This window comes from Cibotium barometz, chromosome 7 (genome assembly GCF_041138505.1).
Source record: "Cibotium barometz isolate CiBa-2024 chromosome 7, ASM4113850v1, whole genome shotgun sequence".
In the NCBI taxonomy this organism is placed as follows: Eukaryota; Viridiplantae; Streptophyta; class Polypodiopsida; order Cyatheales; family Cibotiaceae; genus Cibotium; species Cibotium barometz.
Genome location: NC_141052.1, coordinates 12739030 through 12758721, shown reverse-complemented (window position 1 = coordinate 12758721; position 19692 = coordinate 12739030). Strand labels below are relative to the sequence as shown.

General features: G+C 43.9%; 1 protein-coding gene across 1 annotated transcript in view; it reads left to right on the top strand.

Moving 5' to 3' along the window:
- Positions 1-823: 823 nt before the first annotated feature.
- LOC147636692 (uncharacterized) overlaps positions 824-19692 on the top strand; it is a 42347-nt gene continuing 23478 nt past the window's right edge. Inside the window, exons 1-4 of the mRNA XM_086800949.1 lie at positions 824-1019; positions 1242-1369; positions 5202-5315; positions 5406-6005. Coding sequence (XP_086657075.1) covers positions 824-1019; positions 1242-1369; positions 5202-5315; positions 5406-6005 — 1038 coding nt within the window. The remainder of the gene's footprint in view (positions 1020-1241; positions 1370-5201; positions 5316-5405; positions 6006-19692) is intronic.

Here is a 19692-nt window from a genome sequence, read left to right as displayed (position 1 = left end):
CGGCTATCCACACAAATGATACCAACCCCTGCCTAGTAGATTTTGGAAGCAACACCCAGTGCATATAAGGGGAGTCTACACGGCTATCCACACAAATGATACCAACCCCTGCCTAGTAGATTTTGGCATCCAGCCGGAATGGCGAAAGGAGTACCTAACAGTGCCCGAATACAATTATCAATACCAGAGCTGCCAGCACAAAGAGTAGACCCTTTATTCATGCCACTCAAAAGGTGCCTGACTCCACTACAATTCCAACAGGCAAAGAAATGGGATTCTCATTTTTGCTACAACTTCCCGCATTTCTCGCTATCATCGTTCTCAGATATAACAAGTTAAAGACAACAATTGCTCACATGGATAAGAGCATGGCATAGAATCCCAGATCCAGATGTAGTAGCTGCTGTGAGATTTATGAAGTTGATCATAGTCCTCATCGATCAACCATAAGAAAGACATGATGGATTTGATGCAAATCAGCTTTGCTTTGACAGGAACAGAGGGCCACTTGAAAGAGGCATGATGCTTTACTATCATCGCCTAAGGTTTCTTCCAGGATACATGCATGTCACGTTTGGAGACATGGTCGACACCGGGTTCTGGACTTCCCACTTAGCATTTCGAAGAACCCTTAAAAAGGTTCAGTCCCGCTGCAATTTGGTTAATTGGTTAATTTGCTGGAAATCAGAATTGTCACATTTATGATCAGCTATTGTTTCCAAAGATGGTGGAAGCAACACCCAGTGCATATAAGGGGAGTCTACACGGCTATCCACACAAATGATACCAACCCCTGCCTAGTAGATTTTGGCATCCAGCCGGAATGGCGAAAGGAGTACCTAACAGTGCCCGAATACAATTATCAATACCAGAGCTGCCAGCACAAAGAGTAGACCCTTTATTCATGCCACTCAAAAGGTGCATGACTCCACTACAATTCCAACAGGCAAAGAAATGGGATTCTCATTTTTGCTACAACTTCCCGCATTTCTCGCTATCATCGTTCTCAGATATAACAAGTTAAAGACAACAATTGCTCACATGGATAAGAGCATGGCATAGAATCCCAGATCCAGATGTAGTAGCTGCTGTGAGATTTATGAAGTTGATCATAGTCATCATCGATCAACCATAAGAAAGACATGATGGATTTGATGCAAATCAGCTTTGCTTTGACAGGAACAGAGGGCCACTTGAAAGAGGCATGATGCTTTACTATCATCGCCTAAGGTTTCTTCCAGGATACATGCATGTCACGTTTGGAGACATGGTCGACACCGGGTTCTGGACTTCCCACTTAGCATTTCGAAGAACCCTTAAAAAGGTTCAGTCCCGCTGCAACTTCTATAGACATGAGTTCGGTGACCAGGTCTTTCAACCTAGGTAAAGGTTCTAAGGACATAACCTACATCAGGTAGGGGGGATGTTAATCCCATTTTGGATTAACAAAGATGGTCATCCAATTAAGGGAATTAATAAGTGTCATGTAAAGGCACTATAAAAGTTATATATTTTGAGATACTGACCACCCAAGGCCTTAGTTAGTAAGTTTTGGGCGCCCAAGTGTGAATAAGTGCCAGTTGTATAAAAGGCAATTCTCATAATGAAATGACACAATCTCCCTTTGTGCTATGAGAGCTCTTGTCTTTGTAGAGAGAGAGAGAGAGAGAGAGAGAGAGAGAGAGAGAGAGAGACTGAACTTTAACCATTGTATAGTTAGATGGTAGAAATGATAATAATTATGCTTTACAGTATTTGGAGGACACTTTTTCATCCATGTTTTGTAGAATAATACAACCTTTGGAATATTAAGGATGGTAAAAATGGCAAAAGGAATATCAAGGATGATAAAAATGACAAGAGCATATCGAGAAAAGTCAAAGAGTGCTTTGTATAAATGAATGAATTGATTAATCTTCAACCATTACATAGATGGGTGGCATAAATGACATTTATTAATTTAATATTCTTTGTATGTTTTACATTTTTTTGTGCACACTTTTACATGCATGTTTTATAGAACCTTTGGAATAAAGAGGTCTCGTGTTACTTTTTTATTGTATGGTCTCTACAATCCATTGGAATAAAGAGTGTACCCCCCCCTCTCTCTCTCTCAATATATATATATATATATATATATATATATATATTGATACAACCTTTGGAATAAAGAGTCCTCGCATTACTTTTTAATGCATGGTCTCTACAATGATATTCTTTTGAATAAAGGGCTCTCTCTCTCTCTCTCTCTCTCTCTCTCTCATGATTGCTTCTTATCCTTAGCTCCTTCCATGGTACCCTCTAATATTATTATACTCTTGTTTGTCCACCTTTCTCATTATCTCTTGTGCTCGGTGCTTCCTTTTTATATCCCCCTTGCCATTGCACTGTGGTTCTGATCTCAAACCTCTAACCATCATGTCTAGCTCTAGCAGCAACATGACAACTACTAAACATGCCATCTCTATGATCTTACCGAAGATGAAAGTGTAGATGAAAGACAAGAAACAAGATGTTTGGGAGATCTTGGATCATGTGAAGCAGACTTGAGAGGAGCAAAATTGTTGTGGGACAAAATGAATAGAGAAGGGCTGTTCAAAGAAGGATACATTTATTAATGGAAAGTGAAATTGAGTACTTCAATAGGGACTTGGTGTGCATATGGCTACATAATTGACAAGAAATTGTCCTTTGAGAGGAACTTGGAAAAAAGGTGGAAGAAAAAAACAAGTAGTATGATAGTGTTGAGTGTACTATTGTACTATTGAAATTGAAACAAATGAGACATTACTCCTTTGATTTTGAAACACTGTAGATGTAATGAAATTTCAATTTGTCAAGATGGAAGAGATAAATATTTGTTTAATACCATGAGTGTGTGTCAAAACGGAAGAGATAAATATTTGTGTAATACCATGAGTGTGTGTATCAAAGTGGGAGCGATAAAACCTTATATAGATGAGAGATCACTGTAGTTGACTCTCACATAATCTATCATGTAGATGGCACCATTAATCATGACACATGCATTCGAGGCCTAATGTATATAAGATAGGATAGCACACCATTATCATCCTCATACAATAGTAGCACATCTTCAATACCATGAGTGCCACAAACATGCGAATGGGTATGAATAGACTCTCCACTAAGAATGGGCATGAATAGATCCTCCACTAGGACCAAGCATGATGTATATTGCTAGATTTGTCAAAAATTTGTTGGCAGCAAAAGAACAAGCAATGTTTGACACATATCAAGTTCCTAGCTTAAAATAAAGTTTTGTAGAACAAGCAATGTTTGACACAAGTCAAGTTCCTAGCCTAAAACAAGCAAGGTTTGACACATGTCAACACATGTCAAGCTCCTAGCCTAAAACAATGTTTTGCAGAGTGAGGAGTCATTTAGGATGTTACATCTCTTTAGAAGTTGGTGCATTTGTATGCATTTTGAAAGCATACTACAGCATGAGAGGCATAGATAAGGGTGGAGAAATACATGCTAAAATTTTCAAGAGTTGGTGGATTGGTATCTTACTCTCATTATCTTGGTTGATATGCATACTATAGCATGAGAGGCATAGATAAGGGTGGAGAAATACATGCTAAATTTTTCAAGAGTTGGTGGATTGGTATCTTACTCTCATTATCTTGGTTGATATGTATTTCCTTCATTTTAGCATTTACCGACTCTGATGCTACCAAAAGCTTTTAAGATGTACATGATTGAATTTGTGGAGACACTCTTTAGCTACATGCATACAACAAACTCAAGTGCTCGTTTGCCAGGCCCATGTTTAGTATATCTTGCAATTTTACAATTGTTCACTAGAAGCTTGCCAAACACTCGTGCTTGCAAGAGGCACACATTTGGCATATATATTGGCCAAGGTGGTCCCAACAACAAGGTTTCCATCTTTGCATGTATTACTTGGCCCTTGCTTGTGGCTCCTATACAACTATCAAAGATGTGAAGTTGCAAACAAGCTTGAAAAAGATGCCCTTGAGTTGCATCTATTCGGAACACTTGAGCACTTCCTTACCATACCCATGTTTAGTATATCCCTACAAACAAGGGTAACAGATTTGGAGATGCCTTCATGTTCTGTATGTTCAAAGCAATTAAGTGTCTACTCACCATACATTTTGTATATGTGTCGATGCAGCAAAAACATGACTCTATAGCGGCATGTTTCTAGCAACCTAAACATATCATCACAGCTATTGTTTCTCGGTCCTATGCTTATTGGTAATCATTACTTATATACTATTGTCATGCAAAAAAGAAGCTCTGTTTTATCCTTTTTCTATCATCTGAGCATGTATTTAATATCCCTTGATTGTGGCGCCTATGTCATCACAGGTTTTCAAGTTGCAAAAATATTTTCCTAGTAGTCAATACTAAGGTGTTAGCAATATCAACTGACATCCTGCATAAACAACCTTACCACTCTTTGCAATCTCAACATATATTAAGTGGCAACAAACAAATGTGTTAATGCAAGAAACATTCACATCAAACCATCTTTAAAAAGCGAGGAAGTAAGTATACACAAGCAATGAGAGCATGCCATTGCCATCAATAACAAAGAACCCATAAAAAGGTAAACCAATCACAAGAACATACAAAGGAATAAACCACCTTGCTGTTAGCTTCTTTTTGCATAAATAAAGGCAATTCAACATAAAAGACAAGCAATAGCATCGCACCTTACCGTACTAAAAGCAGACAAGAGGATAGTAAGCACAATGGATAAAGAAATGAGTTACCTTTGACTTTTGAGGACTTCGTAGAGCACCTTATATGAAAGAGAGCACCTTATATGAAAGAGAGCAACCCCCTGAGATCCAATGGTAACCCTCCACACCCTTCTTTATAGCAAACCCTACCCTTACCTCCCATGGTAAGAGGACATGCGAGGCATAACTCCAACCCTCCAATGGTAAGAGGACATGCAAGGCATGGCCCTAACCTTCCACACCCTTCTTTATAGCAAACCCTACCCTAACCTCCCATGTTTCCCTCACCATCAAGACTCTCGACTATGCAAGAATTTCTATTTAATTATTCTCTTTTCTCATTTTCTGCCAGTGATTTTAGGACACATTAAGGAGTCTACTTCAACAAAGGCAACCTGCTCTCTCCAAGAAATATGACCCATTATAGTTTTAACTAAGACAGTGATTTTAGGACACATTAAGGAGTCTCTCCAACCCATTATAGTTGTCACTTTGTCGAAGGCAATCAGTGGAGTGGGAAAGCAAGACAACACAGAGGACATGGATTCAGACGAGGACGACGAAGAGCTCGACCAGGTAACGTTTCTCACAACAATTTGATGCCAGCTCCTGGAAACCCTAGGTGGGCGGGCGCCATTGTGATTTGCGTTTCTCTGTTTTGCATAGGGAAATCAGCCACCTGTGCCTGTGATCGAGGATGAAGCCCAAGTGTGCGAGCGATTGCGAGCCCAGTTCCCTCTCTCCTTTGGCAGGCAAGAGCGCAAGCAAGTTTACTTGGAGGCCGTCCACTCCACTACAAAACGCCATAGCTCTGCACTCAATGATGGGAAGAAGCAGGATGCCCTGGGCTCCTTGAAAGAAAGGTTTCTTGCCGCAAGAAGCATACCGAAGAAGCCTGCGCCATCAAGTACCCACCACCATGAAGCAGAGAAATCGTTCAGACCCATACATGGACCCCTCCCCATGGCCACACCAGAACCACTAAAATCCTCAGAATCCCTAGCAAATGTTGAGTGGGGTTTAGAACAGCCTGCACAAGACGAAGATGACATAATGGTAGGGCCTCCCTTACCTCCCAAACCTAGTCTCAGTGAGAGTGACGGTGAGGAGATTGGCCCGCCCTGTCCTCCACCAGGGGAAAACCTCAGCAGCACAGATGATGAAGACGGTGACACCAATGAAGATGACGATGATGATGATGATGAGGAGGAGGATACTTACCAGGTTCCCATGAGCAACGAGATTGTCTTGAAAGGGCATACCAAGGTACCTTGCCTGGACACCGAAGCCCTGTGATTTTTATTTTTTTGGCCAAAGCATATACACATTCGGTATTTGAGGAGATGAATAAGCCGTTCCTTTTATCATTGCCAACAATTATTTGGCTTTCACATGTACTCGCAGTACCATGTCTCTCCACATATATTTAGAGGCAGGCAAATACAGAGCATGTTCCAAAGGAAGCGATCTGTATTCTAGTTGGTCAGGTGCTCAAGTGGCTATACAGGTGGCCAACGAGTCATGGATGCTTTCTTTTGGCCCCCACCCCTGCCCAGTCATCAGACAATTGAGATTCTTTGCGATTATACACATTGCTTTGCAGGGGGGACTTTTTTCATGGCACTGACTGTCACATGTGTATTCCTCCAAATGCATGTGGACATGATTATGGCAAGGGCTAGATAGATTGATATCTATGTAAAGGAGGAAAGATGGTCGCGGAACAAACAGTTAGTTGGGGCAGTTTCACATGGGTTGTATCTGAAGGAAAGTTATGCACCACCTTGAAGTAGACTTAGGAGCAAGGGTAGTAGACAATATGGAGCTTGAGAAATTAACAGCAGTTTACACTATGAAAAGTGGTGTGAATGGGCGAGAAAGGAGCAGGGGATCATTCTCAGTTCCCTCTCTCAACTGGTAGTGCTGTTGTCTTGGTTCTGGATGCTCCTGTTGATACCTAGGATCCAATGTCCAAACTGGGAGATGAGATGCTTCAATGAGGGAGTGAAGGGCTGCTCTTATAAGCTGATTTGCCCCCTTTTCTACAGGCTGAGCAGGCTTGTCGAGGTGTCAGGCTGCAAACGGTCTTGAGCTCATCATGGCTGGTCGTGGAGTTATAGTGATGCAATCACTAAAATATTGCCTGAATATTATACATACATACATACATATGTATATATATAGGGGACTACCCTCCCAGTATTTACCCTCTTTTAGAGTCTCTGAGCATGTACTTCAGCCTGTTGGAAGGTTTTTCATATATCAATACAAGGATCTCTCTCTCTCTCTCTATATATATGTACCTCTCCAACAGGTACATATATATATATAGAGAGAGAGATCCTTGTATTGATATATGAAAAACCTTCCAACAGGCTGAAGTACATATATATATATAGAGAGAGAGATCCTTGTATTGATATATGAAAAACCTTCCAACAGGTACATATATATATATAGAGAGAGAGAGATCCTTGTATTGATATATGAAAAACCTTCCAACAGGCTGAAGTACATGCTCAGAGACTCTAAAAGAGGGTAAATATTGGGAGGATAGTCCCCTCCATGGCTGGCCGCTCTTGGAGGGAACTACCTCATACAAGTGGGTTTTTTTTTTTTTTGGGGGGGGGGGGGGTAGGGGGGGGTTAGCAGTCATCTCCTGTTTGGATATTTACACCAGGGCCTCTGTTGTGGGTGTGCTCGCCGGATTAGGTGTTTTCTCATTTTTCCCCACTTTCCATATTTTTCCCTATTTTTTCCTTGGTGTGGAGGGCTGTCCGATTGCTCTGCTGCCCCCGGCTTTCCCCTGTATGCTGGCCGACTGGAGAGTGCTGGCCGACATGTGTCTGCTGCTGGCCGACTGGCACTGATTGCTGGTCTTGTATTCTGGGATTTTCTTGTGTATATAGTTGAGTTACACGCTTCTCTCTCTCTCTCTCTCTCTCTCTCTCTCTCTCTCTCTCTCCCAGTTCTGCGTTTTTCTGCTGTTCACTTGCACTTGGAGTTTTCAATTCTTGTCTTCATTTCCGCTGCATATTCTGACATTGTATCAGAGCTCTAGGCTCTTGGAAGATCTTGGGAACTGTGTGAGCAAAAGGGGGGTAGTTTGAAGTGCTGTTTGGAGGACTGTTTGGGCTTTGAGGAAATAGGATTACAAGCGTTTGGCGGACTGAGTGCTGGACAGCCACTTGTTGTTATTTCTTATCTCATCCACCTCCTTTCACAAGACTTCAGGACTGTTTTGGGCCGTACGGGAAGAGGAGAAGCAAGCGAAAAGCCGGGCCGTGTTGCTAGACAGCCACTTGCAGGTTTAGTTCTTCATTTTATCACACCCACACTCCCTTTTCAGTTAAAACCTGTTAGAAGTCATCTCCTGTCTAGATTTATACACCAGGGCCTTTGTTGTGGGTGTGCCCGCCCTTATCAGGTGTTTTATCATTTTTCCTCACTCCCCGCATTTCCCCCTATTTTTTCCCATTTTTCTGAGGCTTGGGAGGGCTGCCAGAGGGTGCCAAGAGCAGTACAGTGCTGGCCGACTGGGTGTTTATCAGTCGTGGGCACTCTTGCTGTTGGCCGACTGGGTTTGATCAGTCGCGTGGACACCAGATTGCTGGCCGACTGCATTTATGCAGTCGTGGGACCTCTTTCTTCAGTCGTGGACACTTTAGTGCTGGCCGACTTCCCTCCAGGGAGGTATATATAGGTCCTCAGCCCCCATACCTCATTTGTATCATATCTCGAGATCTTCTTGTGTATATAGAGCAGAGTTACACGCCTACATCTCTCTCTCTTGTGCTGTTTTTCTGCCTGCGTTTTTTGCTCTTGTGTTCCCAGGTTTGGTCATCATCTCCGCTGCGTATTCTGACATGGTATCAGAGCCCTAGGCTCTAGATAGTTCTTGGGATTTGTGTGAGCAAGAGGGGGACTGTTTTGTGGCTGATTGGTGGACTGTTTTGGACTGTTCGGGAAGAGGAGAAGCAAGAGGAAGGCGGGCTGATTTGCTGGACAGCCACTTGCAGGTTTTAGTTCTTCTTTGTTCCCACCCATCCACCCTTTTCAGAGTACATCCCCGCTATGGCAGATCTGTTTGAGATGGCCGAGAGACATGTGAAGATCCCGACACTCTCCACGTTTCCGGTGGACCGTCAGTTGGACGGGAACAACTACGGCATATGGAAGGTTATGATGGAATCTGTTCTGGAGTCTTACGACCTCGCTGATTTCGTCGTTGTTGGTGTTCCACGGCCGGAAGTAGAGGAAGGGGAGTTACCGTCGATCCGAAAGGACCGGGAGGCCCAAACACAGATGTGGGATCGTGTCAACGCCAGGGTCCGTTCGTTTATTTTCCTCAACTGCACACCATAGGTAATCAATCATGTAAAGCACATGACGCTGGCCAGAGGTATATGGCAGCATTTGGCCTCACTTTACAACAGGGTATCGCCCATGAAGAGGATTTCCTTGGAAGTACAGATGCGGGTTATGAGCCCTGCAAAGTCGTCGACGATGTGGGAGCATATTAACAAGCTGCAGGCTCTTCAGCAGGAAGTTCTTCAGGCTGGGAAGGAGATATCGTCAGAGGACATGGCCATCACGTTGCTGTCACATTTGTCCTCTTCGTACTCAGCATTTTACTCGTCTTTGATTACCAGTGGGTGGCAGGCTCAGCACCATCACGTGGGAGGAGCTTGTGCCCATGGTCCTGGACCAGGAGGAACGATTCACGAACCCTCCTCAGGGTGGAGGTTCGGAGGCCTTTACTGGCCAACGGTCGAAAGGCCGTAACTCGGGCAAAGGGAAGGCTTCATTGGAGAAGTCTTCTGAGAACAAGTCCGACGCTGACTGCGAGAAACTGAAGGCAGAGAGGACCTGTAATGATTGTGGCGAGAAAGGCCACTACTGGAGGCAGTGTCCCAAGCGGAAGACCGAGAAGGGTGAAGACTCCTCAGCAGCAATCATGAAGACTCCGGCTTTTGTGCACCTGGAGGTGATGGACACCGATGTTTCATTTTCTTCAGGCAGGGAGGAGATTGGAGGACTCTCCGCAACGGATACTCGGGAGTGGATTCTCGATAGTGGTGCTTCCAGGCACATGACTCCTTCCCGTTCCGGTTTACAGGATCTCTGCAGGCTTTTTGGTCATATTCTTACTGGTGATACGTCCACTATCCCAGTTCACAGTGAGGGCAGGCTGGAGATAGTTCCCGATGGTAGAGGGGGGAAGCATTCCTCCCAGGTGTTGTATGTTCCGGCACTTGGTTTTCATTTGTTGTCAGTGCATCAGGTTTGCAAGACTGGCGTACGGGTGGAGTTTGATGAGCATTTTGTTGCTCTCCGGGACAAAGCAACGGGCCAAGTGGTTTGGGAAGGCGGAGTGGAGAATGGAGTTTACAGGCTTTCAGCACTCTCTCTCCCAGGTCCTCAGGATTGTGATGAGTGGCAGTCTGGTAATGGCTACTCAAGTGTGGATACGCTGCAGGTACAGGCTTTCCGGGACCAGATGGTGGATAGCGTACCAGTAGATGGCAGCAGTTGGCTGGAACTTTCCAGTACTGATGTTGGTAGTTCTTGTGTTCGTGAGTCAGAGGAAGCTGAATAGGTCACTTATGCTCTGATGTCTCGTAGTGTTCGGGACATAGAACTTCCAGTTGTTGAGGATGTTCTTTCCACGGGGACCTTTCGGAAAGCCAGGCAGGTGGCAGGTGCTTACTTGCAGAAGGAGGTGGTTTCTCCAGGCTTTGTGGTTCCGGATTCAGAGGGGGTGGTTGACAGGTTTCATCAGGTTTCCAGGACTTGCTTGTGCACCGTAACAGGTGTTGATCCTTGTGAGCAGTGTGATGTCTCTTTGACTCAGAAGCTGTATGGTTCATTGATCTGGCTGATGGACACCAGATTGGACGGGAGCTTCCTGATGAGGCGGTTGAGCTCGTGGTTGCAGATGACTCTTTGGGAGGCAGGATTGCGTTTCCTGTGGTTTCTGCGGCATGCGAAGGATCATGGACTCTTGTACACAGAAGGGGGATTGTTGGATGGAGTTCGACTCCACGGTTGGAGTGACTCGGTTTGGGGAGGAGATTCGGACACGAGGGGATCTACTTATTGCCCAGGAGCAGTTTTATGGAGTAGGAGGAGGTTACATTGCAGGTTTGGGCTTCCACTGGAGGAACCCATGGTCATCCAGAGGCACTTTGTTCGTGAACAGATCGTTGCTGATGACATCTTGCTGGAGTTCTGTTCGACGGAGGACAGTACGGTGGACCTCTTCACGAAGTCGCTCTCTCAGGATTTGCTCGGGCGGCACCCCAGCTCCCAGTGGTTGGTTTCACAGCCAGGAGCTGAGAGGGGGTGTTAGAAGTCGTCTCCTGTCTAGATTTATACACCAGGGCCTTTGTTGTGGGTGTGCCCGCCCTTATCAGGTGTTTTATCATTTTTCCTCACTCCCCGCATTTTTCCCCTATTTTTTCCCATTTTTCTGAGGCTTGGGAGGGCTGCCAGAGGGTGCCAAGAGTAGTACAGTGCTGGCCGACTGGGTGTTAATCAGTCGTGGGCACTCTTGCTGCTGGCCGACTGGGTTTGATCAGTCGTAGGCACCAGATTGCTGGCCGACTGCATTTATGCAGTCGTGGGACCTCTTTCTTCAGTCGTGGACACTTTAGTGCTGGCCGACTGCCCTCTAGGGAGGTATATATAGGTCCTCAGCCCCCATACCTCATTTGTATCATATCTCGGGATCTTCTTGTGTATATAGAGCAGAGTTACATACCTACATCTCTCTCTCTCTTGTGCTGTTTTTCTGCTTGCGTTTTTTGCTCGTGTTCTCAGGTTTGGTCATCATCTCCGCTGCGTATTCTGACAAAACCCCGCAATGGCAGATTTGTTTGAGATAGCTAAGAAGCACGTGAAGATCCCGACACTCCCCACGTTCCCCACGTTCCCGGTGGACCGTCAGTTGGACGGGAACAACTACGGCATATGGAAGGTAATGATGGAATCTGTTTTGGAGTCTTATGACTTGGCTGATTTCATTGTTGTTGGGGTTCCATGGCCGGAGTTAAGAGGAAGGGGAGTTACCCTCTATTTGGAAGAAATGGGAGGCACAAGCACAGTTATGGGATCGTGTCAATGCCAGAGTCCGTTCTTTCATCTTCCTCAATTGCATACCACAAGTGATCAATCATATAAAGCATATGACACTAGCCAGAGGTATTTGGCAGCATTTGGCTTCTCTCTACAACAGGGTATCACCCATAAAGAGAATCTTCTTGGAAGTTCAGATGCGGGTGATGAATCCTGTAAAGTCGTCAACGATGCGGGAGCACATGATTATTCCTGATGGCAGAGGGGGGAAGCATCCCTCTTTTGTTCTTTATGTCCCCGTACTTGGTTTTCATCTGTTGTCAGTGCATGAGGTGTGCAAGACTGGCTTCTGGGTGGAGTTTGAGAAGCATTCTGTTGCTCTACGGGACCGTGAGACTGGCCAGGTTGTTTGGGAAGGCGGCGTGGAGAATGGTATATACAAACTCTTCACACTCTTCTCTTTGACAGGTTCTCAGATTGGTGACTTGTGGCACTTTTGGTTTGGCCGCTTGAATGTGGATATGCTGCGGCGAGCTTTCCGGGACCAGACAGTGGTTGGCTTGCCAGATGTTGGCAGTAGGCAAGGACACTGTAGTTCTTGCATTCGTGGTAAGCAGCACAGGGAAACTTTTCCGAAGCAGGCTTCCAGGCGGGCTTCGAAACCTTTGGAGTTGGTACACACTGACTTGTGTGGACCCATGCAGACAGCATCCTTGGGAGGTTCTTTGTACTTTATGCTGCATGTTGATGATTGTTCCAGATTCACACGGGTTTATTTCCTTTCACAAAAGGACCAAGCTTTTGCTCGGTTCAAGGAGTGGCATGTAATGGTGGAGAAAGAGTCTAGCTTGCAGGTGAAGACTCTTTGGGTTGACAAAGCAGGTGAATTTTCTTCCAAAGCTTTCGTAAGATTGTGTGGAACATGGCATCAAGAGGGAGCTGGCTAATACAGGTTTGCCGTCAGAGAATGGAGTAGTTAAACGAAAGAACAAGACTATGGTGGAGATGGCGAGGACGATGCTGGAGCATTGTGATCTTTCTCGTCCACTTTGGGGAGAGGCTGTGGCTACGGCTGTCCATATCCTCAACCGGTCTCCGACGACTTCAGTACGTGCTGAAAAGATTCCAAACGTAGTGAACGTTGTCCCCGATATATATATATATAGATACAAAATTTATAGTTTACTTATAAAATTTTGAAATATGAAGTTTGAAGATACATCAATGAACATTAAAGCACTTACTAATACTATGCAACCTTTAGTTTCAATTTTGCGGGAGGGAGAGAGAGAATATTATGTGAAAAAAGACAGAGAATTACACATGAGATATGAGACGATAGAGCAACACATATTCTGCTACTATCAAGAATGGAGGGATCAATGTATGAAGATGAAAGCATTTCAGTAGATGTAATGGGGATTACATTTGGGCATGGTGAGGTAGGAATTGTACACACCAAGAATGATAAAACGAGGAGTTGGAAGGGAAATATAGATAGAAGATGTTGGTTGATGACTTGTCACCAAAAGAGGAGAGAGAACGTATGGAAATGTTAAACACATACCCAAACATGCTCATCATAGACCATGAGGGAGTGATGACCATTGAGCATAAAATTGAACTATGTTCAGAGATAGAACATGTGGCTCAAACGACGTTAAGGAGGTTGTGAAAAGTGCAGAGGAATGCAATTTTGGTTAAGGTTACTGAACTATTGAATGTTGGCTTTATCTACCTTGTAGAAGATTCTGAATGGTGTCCCCAGTGGTTGTGATACCTAAGAAGAATGGAAAGTGGAGGGTAGGTGTAGACTAGCCATTAAATAGATCCATAAATTTCCCCTCCCATTTTCAGGATGAGATCCTCAATGAGGTAGTGCATTGGCTCCCTCAAAGCTCACCCCAAACTTGGGTGTTCCTCTTTTGAAAACATTTCCTAGTAAACTCTCACCTTTAATGGAGTGGCCGACAGATTCATAATACATGTAACACTCTAGTCATACGATACCAAGGGAATGCTATGATCTAAGCTTGGAGTTGTGTCAATGAGCAAGAGCGCGCCTAGCACACTTGCCTAGGCAAAAGAGCTCTGACCACACTCATAGACACACAAACACACATTCATTTCATGCATTGAAGACTTGAATCATCACAATCAAACAACGGCCGATCCTGTCCCCCCCGACATCGAAGGCCACATGTACCGCTGTCTGACCCCATGCACACCGAAGGCCTGGTTTACTTACCCATTCGGTAAAGCAGGCCCAGCGCCCAAATCCAACGGCTCTCGCAGCCCCGGGAATTGTGCAACCACTCCCCAAGTCTCATAGACGTGTAAATAAATAGCAATGTAAGCTTGGGTTCAAGAGTCAAAATATATTTTAAAGTATATATATTGCGTGTCTTTTTGCATCGCGTCCATTGTAATATCTGTAGCGTTCTAGGTTTTCTGTAGAGGGCAATGGCATCTGCATCATCTCCTCGGCATTCCAGAAGAAAGGCTGTCGCACTTATGGAAGTGGTGTCCTATGGAACGCCTCAGAGGCTGTTTGCACGAGAGGGACAATGCCACCATGTGTCACCTCAACCCAAGCCTTGCCGACAAGCTGAAGGTGGGAATCAAAAGGACCTTGAGCTGTGACAGTCAAATTTCTCCCATTGAACTCACTACGAGTGTCAACCCTACAACTCTGGCATTGATTCAAGGCCTAGTAAACTCCGCAATCGCGCTGATGCCCTGCAGCAGCAAGCGAGACAAAGTATGAAAGAGGAAATTCCTTCTGAGATTCAGAACGAGCTGGGTGTCACTTTGCGCTCGCTCATATCAGAATGGGTCAAGTCTCCTTCCGGCAAAGTGACATTGGACAAACTAACCAAGGAGCTTAACAAGGCATACACAGATCAGAATATTAAGTGTAGAGTCATGGCAGGTGATGTGTTGCAGGAGATCAAGCATTTGATCAAGGGTGTTGATGCAGGTGATGCGTGCTCAGAAACAACCAAGTCATTTTTGAAGATTGCTCAGCGAGTAATTGAGACGACTTCAAATATGCCAGGAGCTGAGTTTGTCGCATTGATCACATCCTATCTCCAGACTTATCAGCATGTGCATGTACAGTGGAGCCAAGAACGGCTTCAAGATGTGGTCAACGAAGCCAAGAAGGGAAAACTAGGAGTGGGTGATGAGACACGCACTACATGGATCAACAAGATGGCTCTCGACATCGCTACCGCACGAGGATGGCTCGTGAATGTCTCGTAGTATATATATGCATTACTCTCAATATCTTTACAATAAAAATAAAAAATTGTGCACAGTAGCCTTTTGTGCACGTTTTAAACTAAAACCTTGTGCGTTTGATTTTTTGAGTAGCCACTAGCTATGTTTAGGCAATAATATAACTATGCCTTTTCTTTTTCTCATATTTGCAGCATGATTTTTATTTTCCATGCATAATTTCTCATGTGCACATCTTTTAGGTCTTACCAAAAGGCATAAAATAATTGTACACTTTTGCAATCCCATAGTGTACAATTATTTTATGCCTTTTGGTAAGACCTAAAAGATGTGCACATGAGAAATTATGCATGGAAAATAAAAATCATGCTGCAAATATGAGAAAAAGAAAAGGCATAGTTATATTATTGCCTAAACATAGCTAGTGGCTACTCAAAAAATCAAACGCACAAGGTTTTAGTTTAAAACGTGCACAAAAGGCTACTGTGCACAATTTTTTATTTTTATTGTAAAGATATTGAGAGTAATGCATATATATACTACGAGACATTCACGAGCCATCCTCGTGCGGTAGCGATGTCGAGAGCCATCTTGTTGATCCATGTAGTGCGTGTCTCATCACCCACTCCTAGTTTTCCCTTCTTGGCTTCGTTGACCACATCTTGAAGCCGTTCTTGGCTCCACTGTACATGCACATGCTGATAAGTCTGGAGATAGGATGTGATCAATGCGACAAACTCAGCTCCTGGCATATTTGAAGTCGTCTCAATTACTCGCTGAGCAATCTTCAAAAATGACTTGGTTGTTTCTGAGCACGCATCACCTGCATCAACACCCTTGATCAAATGCTTGATCTCCTGCAACACATCACCTGCCATGACTCTACACTTAATATTCTGATCTGTGTATGCCTTGTTAAGCTCCTTGGTTAGTTTGTCCAATGTCACTTTGCCGGAAGGAGACTTGACCCATTCTGATATGAGCGAGCGCAAAGTGACACCCAGCTCGTTCTGAATCTCAGAAGGAATTTCCTCTTTCATACTTTGTCTCGCTTGCTGCTGCAGGGCATCAGCGCGATTGCGGAGTTTACTAGGCCTTGAATCAATGCCAGAGTTGTAGGGTTGACACTCGTAGTGAGTTCAATGGGAGAAATTTGACTGTCACAGCTCAAGGTCCTTTTGATTCCCACCTTCAGCTTGTCGGCAAGGCTTGGGTTGAGGTGACACATGGTGGCATTGTCCCTCTCGTGCAAACAGCCTCTGAGGCGTTCCATAGGACACCACTTTCATAAGTGCGACAGCCTTTCTTCTGGAACGCCGAGGAGATGATGCGGATGCCATTGCCCTCTACAGAAAACCTAGAACGCTACAGATATTACAATGGACGCGATGCAAAAAGACACGCAATATATATACTTTAAAATATATTTTGACTCTTGAACCCAAGCTTACATTGCTATTTATTTACACGTCTATGAGACTTGGGGAGTGGTTGCACAATTCCCGGGGCTGCGAGAGCCGTTGGATTTGGGTGCTGGGCCTGCTTTACCGAATGGATAAGTAAACCAGGCCTTCGGTGTGCATGGGGTCAGACAGCGGTACATGTGGCCTTCGATGTTGGAGGGGACAGGATCGGCCGTTGTTTGATTGTGATGATTCAAGTCTTCAATGCATGAAATGAATGTGTGTTTGTGTGTCTATGAGTGTGGTCAGAGCTCTTTTGCCTAGGCAAGTGTGCTAGGCGCGCTCTTGCTCATTGACACAACTCCAAGCTTAGATCATAGCATTCCCTTGGTATCGTATGACTAGAGTGTTACATGTATTATGAATCTGTCGGCCACTCCATTAAAGGTGAGAGTTTACTAGGAAATGTTTTCAAAAGAGGAACACCCAAGTTTGGGGTGAGCTTTGAGGGAGCCAATGCACTACCTCATTGAGGACCTCATCCTGAAAATGGGAGGGGAAATTTATGGATCTATTTAATGGCTAGTCTACACCTACCCTCCACTTTCCATTCTTCTTAGGTATCACAACCACTGGGGACACCATTCAGAATCTTCTACAAGGTAGATAAAGCCAACATTCAATAGTTCAGTAACCTTAACCAAAATTGCATTCCTCTGCACTTTTCACAACCTCCTTAACGTCGTTTGAGCCACATGTTCTATCTCTGAAATGCTCAATGGTCATCACTCCCTCATGGTCTATGATGAGCATGTTTGGGTATGTGTTTAACATTTCCATACGTTCTCTCTCCTCTTTTGGTGACAAGTCATCAACCAACATCTTCTATCTATATTTCCCTTCCAACTCCTCGTTTTATCATTCTTGGTGTGTACAATTCCTACCTCACCATGCCCAAATGTAATCCCCATTACATCTACTAAAATGCTTTCATCTTCATACATTGATCCCTCCTCATTCTTGATAGTAGCAGAATATGTGTTGCTCTATCGTCTCATATCTCATGTGTAATTCTCTGTCTTTTTTCACATAATAAGTCACTTTTTCTGCACTAGATCCCATTGATGCCTTAGGTTTTAGGAAGAGCATTCCCTTGACCCATTTTTTCTTGGCATTCATACTTCTATAAGCGAGGGCCTTCCTAGGATTATCAAGTACCCCTCCCCATTATTTGTGATCACATACATATCCACCTCAACCTCTATGTCATGCTCCTTGATCTTTAGGTCTTAATCCCCCCTAGGCACCTAAGACTAGAGTTGTTGGCTAAGGATACTTATAATTGTAATGAGGAATTAACTTCTAGCTTCAATTTTATCCATCATGTGTTTGTAACTTTGTTTAGTCATTACACACATTTGTGTCCCTCCGTTAACATACGCCTTTGACACTCTTTGCTCCTTGACCCAGGCATCTAAAACAGGAACTATATCTCCCCGTATGTTTGCCGTAACCAAGCTCACTTCCTTTGTGGCCCTCTTCCTCGAGTTTCTACTACTTGAAAGCTTGTATCATTCCTTTTTGCACAAAAGCGGTGATACTCATCGACTAAGAGCAAGGCTGAGAATTGGGGTGTTTTAGATATATCCCATATGAGTGGTCTTTCAAGCACATAGTATATCTCCATGTAGAGGGAGATTATTTTCAAGCTCGAAGGACTGGATGAGTTCAAGAAGCAACAAGGTTTCGTACGGGGTATGGACACAAAATACCGACTTCATGCTAAGACTCAATTCCCAGATCGACTTCATGCTAAGACTCAATTCCCGAAGACCTTAAAATAATAAGCAAGTAAGCATGCTCAAACATACAATGCTAGGAGCAATTGGCGCAGTTGTTCACCCAATTCTTTTAAGGACAACAGGACATGACAGACCTCGCCAAACCATCATGAGGCTACGAAGTCTAGACACGCAGGTGATGTTCCTCGTGGGCCTCACACCCGAGCCCGTCTAGGGTGTTCACAGGCATTCCTCCCGCTTAGGATGAAACCGAAATAGCGCTTAAATTCCTTTTAGCATTTACATTTAGAGAAACAATTGCAAAATTAGTGCTAACATAGTTAGACAAGCTCTTTGAAAGAGAAACATCACACACACATTTATAATTGTGTTATTCCCTTAATTAACATGTCTAACTCTTTGATTATCTTTCTATTACAGGCTTCCTTTTAGAGTTGGCGTTAAATTACTTAGCGGAGCTTGTATGGAGATAATCTACGTTTAATTACCATAGTTCTAAGTAACAAAATATTCTATTCTCGTGTGCATGCGGACACACACACACACACACACACACATGGATTCTCCTAGTCTTCCCTTATTGAATCAGGCACACACATAAGCCAATTGCAAGGATTATGTGTGATGATTCTACGCCATAAGTGTGTAAGATTCTTGCATCTTTATGTTAGAAGTCATCTCCTGTCTAGATTTATACACCAGGGCCTTTGTTGTGGGTGTGCCCGCTCTTATGAGGTGTTTTATCATTTTTTCCCACTCTCCGTACTTTTCCCCTATTTTTCCCATTTTTTCTGTGGCTTGGGAGGCAGCCCTGTCAGAATTCAGCCGGTATGCCTTGTCAAGGAAATGCAGTTTGGTTTGGTTGCTGTGTAGAAAGCATGTGTGTGTGTGCGCGCAACGAGACAAGCAGGAGAGGGCTGTTTTCAGCCAGTAGCAGCAGTGGAAGAAGTACTTGAGGCTGAAGATTCGCGGGTGGGAGGAGAGGCCATTTTATGGCAAATTTCAGGGTGCGAATAGAAAAAAACACTTGCGCAGACAAAAAAAAGCTAGCGGCTATTTTTTTTTCGAAATCTGTTTTTCTATATTATTCTCTCTCCACGCTAATACCCGCCTTTCTCTCTCCTCGCTGTTTTTCCAAGAGGCTACTTTGTCCATGTATGTTTTCGTATTTTTTTTTTGGAACTTTGGTTTTTAAAATTCGTGGTCAAAGCTTTTACTTTTAGTTTTTTTTAAGAAACATACTTTTCTGTCTAATGCTTCTGTTTTGTGCTAGGCTTCATTGTGGCTAAGTCTGCCTTGCATCTTTAGAGAATTGACAGAAACTCAGTTCGCAGAACTTTTTATAAGTATGTGCTCATGTGTGTGTATGGGGTGTGTATGTGGGAGCATATATTTATACATAGTTCTACACCCACTATTGGCGACGTTAGT